Below are 12,392 nucleotides of genomic sequence, written 5' to 3'. Positions count from 1 at the left end.
CCCAAAAAGATTTTGCACCCAGCCAGATTTTTTTACCTGCATGAGTTTTCCTGCACCAGCCAACACTCCTCTGTGCTGAGGATTCCTGCAAACTTGCTGAATCCAATGGAAAAGCAGCATGATGTCTTTACAGGGTTGCATTAATTCCTAGTTGAACTGCAGATGTTTGAAATCAGAGCAAATGTAAGTTTAGTCCCCTTGGGTTTTCTTCTGAAATGCATCTCTTGGGGGATATTGTTCTTTTATTTCCTACTGACATTGGTCTCGTTGCTATTTTTTAACAAAAATTAAGAATATTTTTGGCTTTAACCTCCAAATTAAGGACAAATCCTAAGTGATTTGACCTTTTTTTTCATTTTTTTATTGACAATTTTGTATTAGGTCAGCATTTAAGAGTCCATGGAAGTTAATGAACAAAACATACATGTTTTATATGCTGTGTTTGGATAGGCTGGGAGTCTCCCACTGGACATTCCTTCAAAGCTGGGGAGCCATTTCCAGCTTGAGGACAGTTCAATTTGTTAATAAAAACAAAGGACCAGAGATTAAGCTGAATCACTTCTACCTACTCCAGGCACTTTGGCTGAAATTTTCTCTCTTTTTTTGTGTAGTAAGTTGTGATTTGAAAGTCTCTGTTGCCTCAGTTGAACAGAAATCCATGGGAATGGAGAAACCTCCCTGTGGGAATGCCATGGAAAAAGCATTTGACTGGCAGCAGTTGTGAATTCCCCTGTTGGAAAAGCAAAGAAGTTGCAGAAGGAAAGCTGCTGTCCCTGCAAACTTGATCTGCCCTGTTCTGCAGCAGGATTAGGATACAGTTTTAAGTGATGATCACATTTTTTCCAGAGGAATTCTGGAAAGCTGATCCTGCTTTTACATGTAACCATGTTCTTCCCCGCTCAGCTACAATTTCCTCTGTTTCCCTCTTTGGAAGGGGCCTTGTGAGAGCAGTGGGAGCTTGTGGAGTGGGAGAGGATGCAAAAGATGGGAAAAACAGTGGAGTTTTCCCTGGATAACAGGATTTTATCTGATACTTTGACATTGCCCATTTTCCTGATATTTTGACTTCACCAAATCCTTCAGTTCCTTCCCAGCTGCTTGAGCTTCCACTGGAATTTCATTTATCTGTTAGGAGCTGAGGAATTGCTCACAGAAATCTTCAGGGGTTCTGCTTAGATCAGTGGGAGCTGTTCCAAGATATAAAATCCCGTGGAATTCTGTATATCCTGAAAAAAGTGATGGCTCTGAAGGGCTCAGCCACTTCATGCTGAGTCCTGTACTGATGGCATGGGAATATTCCTGCTCCTGGGAGATTGGTTTAAGGACTCTCCAATGAAAAAGGTCTTGGATACAGGTGGAACAAAGACACTGCATGAGAAAAGGTGCAGAAAAGATGTATTTATCAGAAAATAAAAGTTGTTTTTAATGTAAATGCAGAAAAGGCCCTTTTGCCAATTGAACTGGAGAAATTAACATTGAATTCCTCTAAATCCATCTTTGGCTTATACATGAAACATGAAAATCTCGGACCTGAGAGGTGTTCTGTACAATAAGTGATACATTCATGAGATAAATTCTATTTTATAATTACACAATAATGGAATGCATTAAATGAACACCTTGGAAGAGTTGGAGGGGGCTTGGAGCAGCTGGGTCTGTGAAAGGTGTTCCTGCCCATTGGGATTTAAGGTCCCTCCCAGCCCAAACCAGTCTGGGATTCCATGGAATTTTAAGTGATCTGTTGAAATAAACTGATTTATCCAAACCATAGGTTTTTATCAGTGTTAGAAGTCTTTTCCTTGGAATTTTGCACTGGCAGAGATTTGGGTGGATAATTGTGCCAAAAGTTCTGGTCACTCAGGAACTTCCTTACAGTGGTTCAGTCTGGCAGCTTAGATCAAATAATACTAAAAATAATTTGATTTTAAAGTAGTTCATTTCAGTTACTGGACCGCTCATTTTTCCAAGCTCTCCATTGTCTGCTCTTTGCTCCAGTTTAAATTTGATCTTCCTGGATTTCAGCAGCATCCCTTATTTGGGAAGAAAAACTTCCTGATCCTTCTGTTGAAGTCATTACAAGCTTTGGGGTTGGCTGCTGTGGAATTCCATCCCAGCTCCAGCATGGGAGCAGGAATAGTTCTGATCTGAGCTGTGAAAAACAACTGGATCTTCTCTTTGTATTGTTGCTTTCTTGGTTTCTCTGTTTTCCACAGAAGGAACCAGCACTGCTGTAATAATAGATAATGCAATTAATAATATAATAATAACTTATTATATAGTTAATTATCTATAATTATGTCAATTATATACACTGTATCTTTTTTTTTAAAGGGAAATTCCACTTGATTTCCAAGCTAGGGAGAGTGGAGAAAAGTGTAGAAGCACATTGTGGAGCTGTCCTTGCAGGAAGGTGGAATTATGAGGGAACAGCCCTGGTTACAGGTGAGCGTTCCTAAATTAATAAAGTGCTTTCAAAACTTAAAATAATAATCTGCTTTTTTTGGTCTTATTTATCACAGAGGTTGTTATCACCCTGTTTACTAGGAGTTCATTTTGCACTATTTAATTAATGCTATTTTAGCTTAGTGTTGTCCATTTTAATTAACAGAGCTAGTAAAAATATTTCTCTTTTTCATTTAAGTCATCCAATCCAATTGAAAGTAAGTGTTTTAATATCAGAGAGCTTAGATGGTTTTGTGGCTGTTCTGAACTTCAGAAAGGAGAATATTTGATTTCTTGCTTTTCTATCTGTTAAAAGAAAAAGTTGCTAAGTTGGTACATTTATATCCCTGCACATTTGGGGGGTTTTTAGCCAAAAAGGCTCATGGATCTTGAATATTCCTGTGCTTTATTCCTTAATTATCAGTAATTATCACCTACAGCCTGATTATATTAATGCTAGGGGAGCGAGCCCAGAATTTCTTTATTCCTACACCATTTTTGTCCCAAATCTTTTGTAAATGAGTTGCTTTTGGCAGTTTTTGTCCCAAATTCTATCTGGGTTTCAGAGGAACTGCTGAAATTGCTCCTTGCTGGGGTTTCTGGTGGTGTCAGCCTCCTGCTGATGGAGCACAGCTGATTCCTCTGGACACCTTCCAGCTCAGGCCACAAGAACTGAAGATAATTTTGGATCTGCTCATTTCCAGACTCTGAAATGCTGCTTCAAGGAACTCTGTCTGGCCTGTTCCTCTGAAATCCCAGAGGGATGGAAATATTGTTCTTTTTAAAGACAGCTTTGCCTCAGGAACTTCTCCAAAGACAAAGTCAAAACTGTCTTTTGAATCCCTTTTTTTTTTATGAGACTGCATGACACTGACACTTTTTGGGGAGTGTGGGAATTCATCACCACTTCCAGTTTATTCTGAGGAGATCAACTCCTCTTATGCCACAGCTGTACTTGGAGGAAGGGGAAATAAATCATTGCTACTGCACCACTTCAAATATTTTTATGGTTATATTTCAACAGCATCAAATGTGCACAAATAAGATTTTTAATTTTGAGTGGGTTTGTTTAACATTTTTAAAACGTTTAAAACAACGTTGGCCAGATATAAAAACCTGAAATGTGGTAAATAAATTATATTTGAATGGAAGAATCCATTAATTTCGTTTTCTCATTAATTGCATCTGGGAGGCCTAAACTGAAGGACCAGAGCATTTTGAAAATGAGACACCACACCAGGAATTGTGGTGTACAATTCCCTAGCTGTGCTGTGTAGTTCAGCAATGAATTCTTCAGTAAATAAACTGAGTTATTTGGTGACACACAGTTATGGTAGAAAATTGAAGCCATCCAAACAGAGTTATCTTCATTTCCCCCATTTATCAGCTGTGAAATCTCCAGTTGAATCCTTCAAATCTGCTCCTGCTCCCCTGGGCCTTCTCAGACTCCTCCAAGCAGCTTCTGGGCCATTGAAGGAATCAAAAAGACTGAATTTGGGATGCTTAAATAATGATGGATTTTCCCTTCCTAGGACCAGCTTCAGGAAGGAGTTCAGAGGTTTTCAGGAAAGGAGGATTTCTTGATAATAACAAAAGAACCATCTTAAATATTTTTCCTTCCTATACTTCCTATTGCATGTTTGGAAGACTGAACAAAAGGAATTGACCCGTAAGAAAAGCTGGGTTTATTTTAACCCCAGTGTTTCCTGAGCAAATACAAGTACATTTGTTAGACTGAACTCTGCATGGCATTTGCTGATTTCTGTGCTCATTTGCAGCTGGGGAAGATGGCCAAGTGAAAATCTGGTCTAAAAGTGGAATGCTGAGATCCACCTTGGCTCAGCAAGGTGAGTTCTTTGCTCAAAGCTCCATCACAACTTGTTCATTTGGGTTATTCTGAAATATAGTTCAGTAACAGACCCTAAATATGGCAGTGGTGTTTGTTCAAGGGTGTTAAAGCCCTAATTAAATATAAATCAGAGTTGCATTTTAGTAAGATTTTTAGACAGTATTTCATTTTTCAGATTCAAAGTGTTGCAATGTTTTTAGGCAGCAGTCTCATCCCAGGCTGAGGATTTGGTGCCATTTCAGTGAAGATCCTCAGTTAAATTTTGTTTTTCAGACTTCATAGATGGAGCCCGTGTGACCTTGTGACATTTTTGAAGAAACCACATGCACCTGGGCTTGGGTTAAATGTCAGGCCCTTATCTCTGTCTGAAACAAATGATCTGAATGCTTTCAACCTGGGGAAGGCATTTTAACCACAGCACTGAATCTAAAATGCATTTCAGTTCTTTTAAGGAAGCTCACGTGCTCGTGCAATGTTTGTCAGGTAAAAAGATAAACCAACTGAACTAGAATTTAAAAAAATATATTCAAACTGAAGCACATATTCTTTAGCATTTCTCAGTTTATGTTGTCAGGTTTCTTATGCATTATTTTGCTTATTTGAGGTTTGAAAAAGCATATCAAGTAAATTCCATGCTGTCCTTTGAAATATGAACTTTCATTGGTTTCTGCAAGTTTCTGGTGCAGTACAAAAGCACAGTTGAGTCCCCATGGAGTAACTGTCACCTTGTGTTTGTGTTTTCAACTTAAAATCTTGTGAGGCCCTGAAATCCTTTAAAGTCAGAGGCAGAACCCCACAGTCCCTGTGCTAAGCATGGCCACACCTGGGGTCAGGACAGGACTGTTCAACCAATTTTCCTTCCTTTATTATGACAAGAACTGAAAAAATTCCCACTGCCAACATTCCTTTGCCTCATTCCACTCCTTGTGTTAGAAATAAATTTTCAGGCTGGTATTTTGGGGTGATGATCCAGGTGCCTGTTCTGTCTTTGGCCTTTATTCCTCCTTAGATCCTCTTAAAATTCTTCCTTTTGTTCCTCCTTCTCCTTACACTGAAATGTTGTATTTGGGCTTCCACTGATCCATTTTGATGAGGAGACCTGTTTTCCATGGATTTCTGAGATGATGTGTTGAGAACCCACAGGATTAGTGTGGAATCCTGGAATGGTTTGGGTTGGAAGGACCTTGAAGCCCATCCCCTGCATGGCAGGGACACCTCCCTCTATCCCAGAGATCCTGGAATTCCATCCCAGCCCTCCCCAGGCAGGAATTCATTCCTGATACCTATATTCATTTGGAAACACCCTCCCAAGATCTAAAAAAACGATTTAAATTCAAGTTTCTCCTCCTGTGACAATCCAAAACCCCACAAAACTCTTACAATTACCAAGTGTGCTGTGGGATAAGCCAGACCTTCTTCCTCAAATCCCAATTTTCTGCCTTTTTGCCTCTTTTTCCCCAGAATGTTGCAGTTGCTCCCTGCATTGGGCTGTTGCTCTGGGTTCTCCAGGGTGTTGGCAGCATTTTCCCCAGGCAGCCCTTGTTAAGTGCAGGAGGAAATGAGTTAACTCAGCTCCTGCTGTTAAGCCCTGGAAATTGTGGTTAAGTCCTCAGCCATCATAAAAAAGGCAAACATTTGGTTTAAATAGAAAACTCCTCTGATTGTTAGATCAGCATTAGGAAAGGACAAAAAAAAAAGGAGTTTATTTAGAATTTCTGCTCCAGCTGGGGACAGAATTTATGGCATTTTCACCAGGAATTGCCAGGAGGAAAACAGCCAGAGCCACATTTATTTAATATATGTTGTGTCTCTGGGACTTGTCTGCTCTGATGCTTGACAAGTTTAAAAAATCTGCCATAATTCTGGATTTTTAAGGAACAAAATTCCCTGAAAGAAAATCTGTGAAATACAGAAATCTTCAGGAGCAACGACACCAGGTCTGAATTTTGAGGGTGAATATTTGGGAGCTCAAATGGAGTTTTACCACAATAAAATCAGCTTTTTGCACAGGGAGAAATGGGAAGATATTGGTTGATTTTAGGGCAGCTCAGTCACTTAATTATCTAATATCCCTATACAAAAATATTCCTGAGTCTTTTTGGGAAATAGAATTTAGTGTGCCAAAATTGTCACTGAGAATTTTACCCTGTAAGGGCATTTTTAAGCCTTTTGGGGTTTTTTATTGCCATAAAGTTACATTAAAAATTGTTTATTTGAACAATTTTAAATCAGTTGCTGAGTTTAATACTTGGAGAAGCTTCTTACTTAACTTTCTTATTTTTATTTCAAGGAATCAAGTAGCAAAATCCTTTGATTTTTCTTCAGAGGAGACAAATCTTGTCAAATAATATGGAAAATATTTGCTTGGTTGGCAAGTCTGACTTTTTTAAATTCTTTTTTTTCCCCTTGGATGTTTTTCCATGTAATTTTTGCTTTATTCTGTTTTCAAAAAATCTCATTTGAAAACTGGAACATGATTTTAAAATGGAACAGTCAGCTTTATTCCAGATACAAAATTCTGAGAGTTTCAGTCTAAGAAAGTTTCAGTTAATTGGGAAAAATCTGTCCAGCCTGTGGCCAGTTGGATTTATTGTCATTTATTTTGGAAGTTACTTGTGAATGGGATGTTTGTGCAGCAAAACAAAAATCTGTCTTAATTATAGTACCCAAAAATCTACAAAAGAATAATTTAGGTGCAACACAAAACTTTTTCCAGTCATTTTTGTCTTCAGCCTCATAATTTGGGCTGAAAAGGTTTATTTTCTGAAGTCTCTTGGTGAGTATTATTTTGATTTTCTGTGTTTCTGGAGTGACAGCTGGGACTAAATTGTATCAGTGGATAAAATCTGAATGTATCAGTGGATAAAATCTGTATTTATCTGAATATAAATACAAAATGCAGTTATTTCCTGTTGGTGTTCTGGACTTAAAACCTTTCACTTGTAAAAGTTTTAGGAATTGTTAATGTGGTAAGTGGCAATAGATAAAGAGGCTTGAGAAATGTGTAATGCACATTGATATAATACAGTGTTATCTACATAACTGTTTATGTAATAGAAATTTAATCTATTTTATGCAATAGTGATGTATTTTATGTACTTAAATATGTAATATATTTCTATATATTACATATAATTATGTATTTTATTTCTTATGCACTATTGTATCTTACCATCAATATTATTTTTATTATATCTATTAAAAATGGGGTATTTTTTCCATGGCACAGGAACTCCAGTGTACTCAGTGTCCTGGGCCCCTGACTCTGACAAAGTTCTCTACACCTCAGGGCAGCAGCTGATCATTAAACCCCTCCAGCCAAATGCTAAAGTTCTGCAGGTACCATTAATTATCTGAAATCTTATAATTAATAACATTTATTTACAGAAATAAAGATACAGAAGCCTTTTCCTTTGTTAAGAAGCAGTTGTTGAATTTTAATTTTTTTAATTAAAAATTTTAAAGGATTTTAATGCTGATTTTTGTGCTTTGATTCTGCCTCATTCTGGCTTTATTTAATTTATTTTTCTGCTAAATCATAAAATTATTAAGGTTGGAACAAACCTCCAGATCTTCAAGTCCAGTGAGTGATGAATATTAAAAATAGGAGTTGTCACAATTGCTGAACTGATTTTTTCCCTTTCAGTGGAAGGCCCACGATGGCCTGATTCTGAAAACTGACTGGAACTCAGTGAATGAGCTGATCCTCTCTGCAGGGGAAGATTGCAGATACAAGGTGACTTCTGGTTCCACTTTAACTACCTGACCCAAAAATTGATTGCATATCCTGAAATGCTGGGATTTTACCCTGGAAGCCCAAAATGAAATGAGAAATCTTTCACTTGTCAAGAAAATCTTATATTATTTATAAATACACCTCGCTCTGTGTAGTATGATAAAACTACAAATATCTTTAAATACAGCAGGATAAAAATTGTCAAAATGGGAGAGAAACACAAAGAAAATATGTACAAATATAGAAGTGATTATTTGAACACTTTAATTACACTCAGTAATTTCAGCTGATATATCAAATTCGAGGAGATAAAACTGCTGTTTTCTACTACAGGGACATGAGTGAATCCCTCAGTAAATTTTGAAATATATTAATATCTATTTGGATGCAGGAAATACTTTCATATAATCTGCATCCAAAACACAAAGCACCTTTTGAGTATGTTCCCTTAATTAAAAACTGATTTTTAAATGGATCATGTGTTGGTTCTGTCATTTAATTCTGTAATGGCTGTGATTGAAAATATGCAATTAAGAAATTTTAAAAATCCAATAAATTATTAAATTGTTTTGTGGATTGATTTCCATTTAAAAGATCTCTCTTTTTTTTTTTTTTAATTTGTAGGTTCTTTTATAGATTTGGGGCAATTTACAATAAATAAAACTCAGGGGTGCAAAATATTTTATACAGAATATTTTATCTAGAATTGTGTGATATTTACCATGGCAAAAAGCAAGTGTGTTGCATTAAATAAACCAATACTAATTAAAAAATTATATATACCTGTGTGTGTATATATATATATACACATATCTATATTTATTTATATAGATATTTATATGTATAGTTACACTTAGTTAACTTGGGCAATTATTTCTACAATTTCTATGTCATGAGGGAAAATTATACTTCTGGAATAATAATAATGAAAGTATAACAAGTGTATTTATAAAATATAAATTATATAGCTGATTTTTCTAGTTACACTTCATCATGAGGGAAAATGATAGTTGTGAAATGATAAAAATACAAAATATATATATATAACAAAAGTGAGCTGTAATACAAGTGATTTTTCAAATTGCACTGAAAACATGAGGGAAAATTCCACTTCTGGAATAGTAAAAATAGAAAATATATAGATAAGACAAAAGTGAGATATATATTAATATATATATATATATATATAAAATATATTAATATATATAATTATTTGTATATATATTACAGGTGTTTTTTTAATTTACACTGGAAACATGAGGGGAAATTACATTTGTGGAGTAACCAAAAAAAAAAAATCTATATGAAACAAAAGCAAGACGTATTAAATACCTATATATTTATATATATATATATAAAATACAGGTGATTTTTCAAGTTACCCTGAAAACATGAGGGGAAATTGGACTTCTGCAGTAACAAAAAACCAAAATATATGTATATATGAACCAAAACTGAACTGTAATATAGTGATTTTTCAAATTGCACTAAAACATGAGGGGAAATTATTTTCCTGCAATAATGCAAGTGCACCCAGAGCGTGGTGCCATGGCTGGAAATGTGAAATGTGAATTTTCTGCAGGTGTGGGACAGCTTTGGCCGTGTCCTGTACAATTCCCAGCCCCACGAGTATCCCATCACTGCCATTGCCTGGGCTCTGGATGGAGAATTGTTTGCTCTGGGGTCTTTCAACACTTTACGGCTCTGTGATAAAACTGGGGTGAGTAAAACTCTGCATGTTTATTTCATACAGATGAAAAATATATATCAAATACAATAAAAATATTTTAATTTTGAAATTTTTTAAAATATTTTATTTTAAATTATTTTAAAATATTTTCCGGTGTAAAACTCTGCAAATTTATTTTCTATATATGAAAAAAATTATTAAATATAATAAAAATTGAAAATTCCAGAGTAAAACTCTGGAAATTGTCCAAATTTATTGATAATACAGCAAATATTTCTCAGGATATCAGTGTGCAGGTGAGTGTTTTATTAGCAAAAACTGTTTGTGGTTGCCAGCGCCTTTTTGCTGACCAGAATATTTTATTTTTAATAATATTTTGCCTTTTGGGACATAAAATTCTTTACCTGAAAACCACGGGTGTCACAAGCATCTCTTGTGATCAGAACTAATAATAAATTGCTATTTTAACCATAAAAAGGAGTGTACAACAATAACCTGATAGAAAAGGAAGTGGAAGAACCATTTACTATTATATTATATTATATTATATTATATTATATTATATTATATTATATTATATTATATTATATTATATTATATTATATTATATTATATTATATTATATTAACTTTTATTTTTTTCCTTTGAAGGTTTACTCCTAATCATTATTTTTATAGAGTTTTTTGCAGCTTTGTCTCAAATTAAAATCAATTTAATTCAGCTTCACCCCCCTTCATTGGGAGCACAGATTGGCCTCATTGTCTCTGGGGCTTTCCTCTGATTCTGCACATTTTTCCTCAGATTTTTTGCAGCAAACTTTGATTATTTGAGACTTTTATTGTCCTGGTTTCTTGTTGTGTTTATTGCTCTTTTTGTGAAAAAAATTGCTGTGGTGTTCTGGGTGTGTTCAGTCATTTGTGGTTCACCTCACCATGAATTTGCAGTGTGTGTTTCAAATATTTTAAATTCATGAAGAGGAACCTTTAAAGATTATTTGAGAAAAGGTATAAGGTTAAAGGTATAAGGTTATAATAATTGGTTGTAAGGTTGTAATAAGGTTATAAAGGGTATAAGGTTAAAATTATTTGATTTATTTGAGATTATTTGAGATTATTATAGTAAAGGCTTAAGGATAAAATCTGAATTTTCCTATTTCACCTTCTGTAATGATTCTGATTTCACTGATTTTCACTGACTGTATAAATAGAATTTAATTACAAATTTGTAAGTAAAATTTAATTAGAATTACCTAGAAGGAAAAGTACTCAAATGCAGTTTCCTTTTGCAGAGTGTCAATTTGCTGATTTAAAAATGATATATTTTGATATCTTCAGCTCTGTAATGTAATTTGCTGTTAAGTCTGGCTCAGAGTCCTGCAAGCTAAAAACCAATATTTTAATCAGCCTTTAATACTGAACAGGTCATTGGGAATGTTAATGCAGACAGGTTTATTCCTTGTAGAAAATTAAGATTCTTTTACCTGAGCTTATTAAGAGTTGTTTTTTAGGTGTTTTTTTTATGCCCGAGTTTATTATTTATTTAGAGTTCATTACTCACCTCTCAAACACAAACAAGCAGTAGCTGCTCTGTGTGTTGAGCAGGTTTATTCTCTTCCAATTCAGGTTTTGGATGTAAATGATGTTCAGGAAATATTGTCTGCAGAAGGGGCTGGGCTGGGGGAGATCAGGGAGGGATCCCCGAGCCCGAGGGGAGGCAGAGCTGCCTGGCCCTGCTCTTTTATTGTTTATTTTTTATTTTTTACTGTTTTATTATTTTTATTGTGGCTGCTGGAATGGAGCTGCCCTGGCAGATTGCTCCCCAGGGCGCCATCGGGACAAGAAATATTTATCATTAACTCCTCTCCAGCATATGTCTTCACTTTGGGGCATCATTCAATTAAATTCTTGCACTCAATGCTCTTTTTTCTCTTCTTTCCCACCTCCCTGGGATGTTCAAGCAGCTTCATGGTAAAGACCAAACTTACAAATTTAATATTAACGTTTTAAATTGTATTTCTTCGATTAAAATTTGTGAAAAGAAATGATGTATTTATATATAAAATAAATTATTGCAGCTGTCCTACAGGCAAGTTGTGCTCCCAGAGACTTGGGAGTGTAGAGGGATCAGTGATAAAAAAATGCTAGAAAATGAAAAACTGGTCAAATTAATAATTTCAATTAGTAAATAGGGGCATCCAATTTATATTTGAATATATTTCTGCATCTTCTCCTAATGACTTATTTACCCTGAATGGGACTGATCAGTTCAATTTAATGGTTTTGTTTCTTTTCCAAATTGTTGGTGCTCTTCTTGTTGAACATTTATCTTCTGGTGGTGTTTATCTATAAATTGATATTTCCCTGCCCTTTGCTTTACTCCTGCCTTCAACATTCTGCTGAGAAAATTCTATGCAATAAAAGTAATTATTTATATTAATTCATACATTTCTAATTATTTTGTACATTCTTCAAACTTTTCTTGTATTACAGAGGGCATTTTGGCCATTCTACTGCACTGACAGTTTGCTCCTCTTATATTTTTCTATTCTATCAAATTTTGCTAGATATCTATTAAAAATATGGAATATTGCCTGATATCTTTGGAAAATAGAGAAAAACATCCTGCAAACTTTTACTGCATTGTGCAGTCAGAAAAGGGAAGCTCAGGTTGCTGCT

General features: G+C 35.0%; 1 protein-coding gene across 6 annotated transcripts in view; it reads left to right on the top strand.

Moving 5' to 3' along the window:
- IFT80 (intraflagellar transport 80) overlaps positions 1-12,392 on the top strand; it is a 30,553-nt gene that overhangs the window by 2,297 nt on the left and 15,864 nt on the right. For all 6 annotated transcript variants that reach the window (XM_064385101.1, XM_064385102.1, XM_064385098.1 and 3 more), the window contains exons 4-8: positions 2,332-2,442; positions 4,221-4,289; positions 7,521-7,630; positions 7,938-8,027; positions 9,610-9,747. In XM_064385101.1, coding sequence (XP_064241171.1) covers positions 2,332-2,442; positions 4,221-4,289; positions 7,521-7,630; positions 7,938-8,027; positions 9,610-9,747 — 518 coding nt within the window. The remainder of the gene's footprint in view (positions 1-2,331; positions 2,443-4,220; positions 4,290-7,520; positions 7,631-7,937; positions 8,028-9,609; positions 9,748-12,392) is intronic.

This window comes from Passer domesticus, chromosome 11 (assembly GCF_036417665.1).
Source record: "Passer domesticus isolate bPasDom1 chromosome 11, bPasDom1.hap1, whole genome shotgun sequence".
Lineage (NCBI taxonomy): Eukaryota > Metazoa > Chordata > Aves > Passeriformes > Passeridae > Passer > Passer domesticus.
This window is presented reverse-complemented; position numbering and strand designations above follow the sequence as displayed.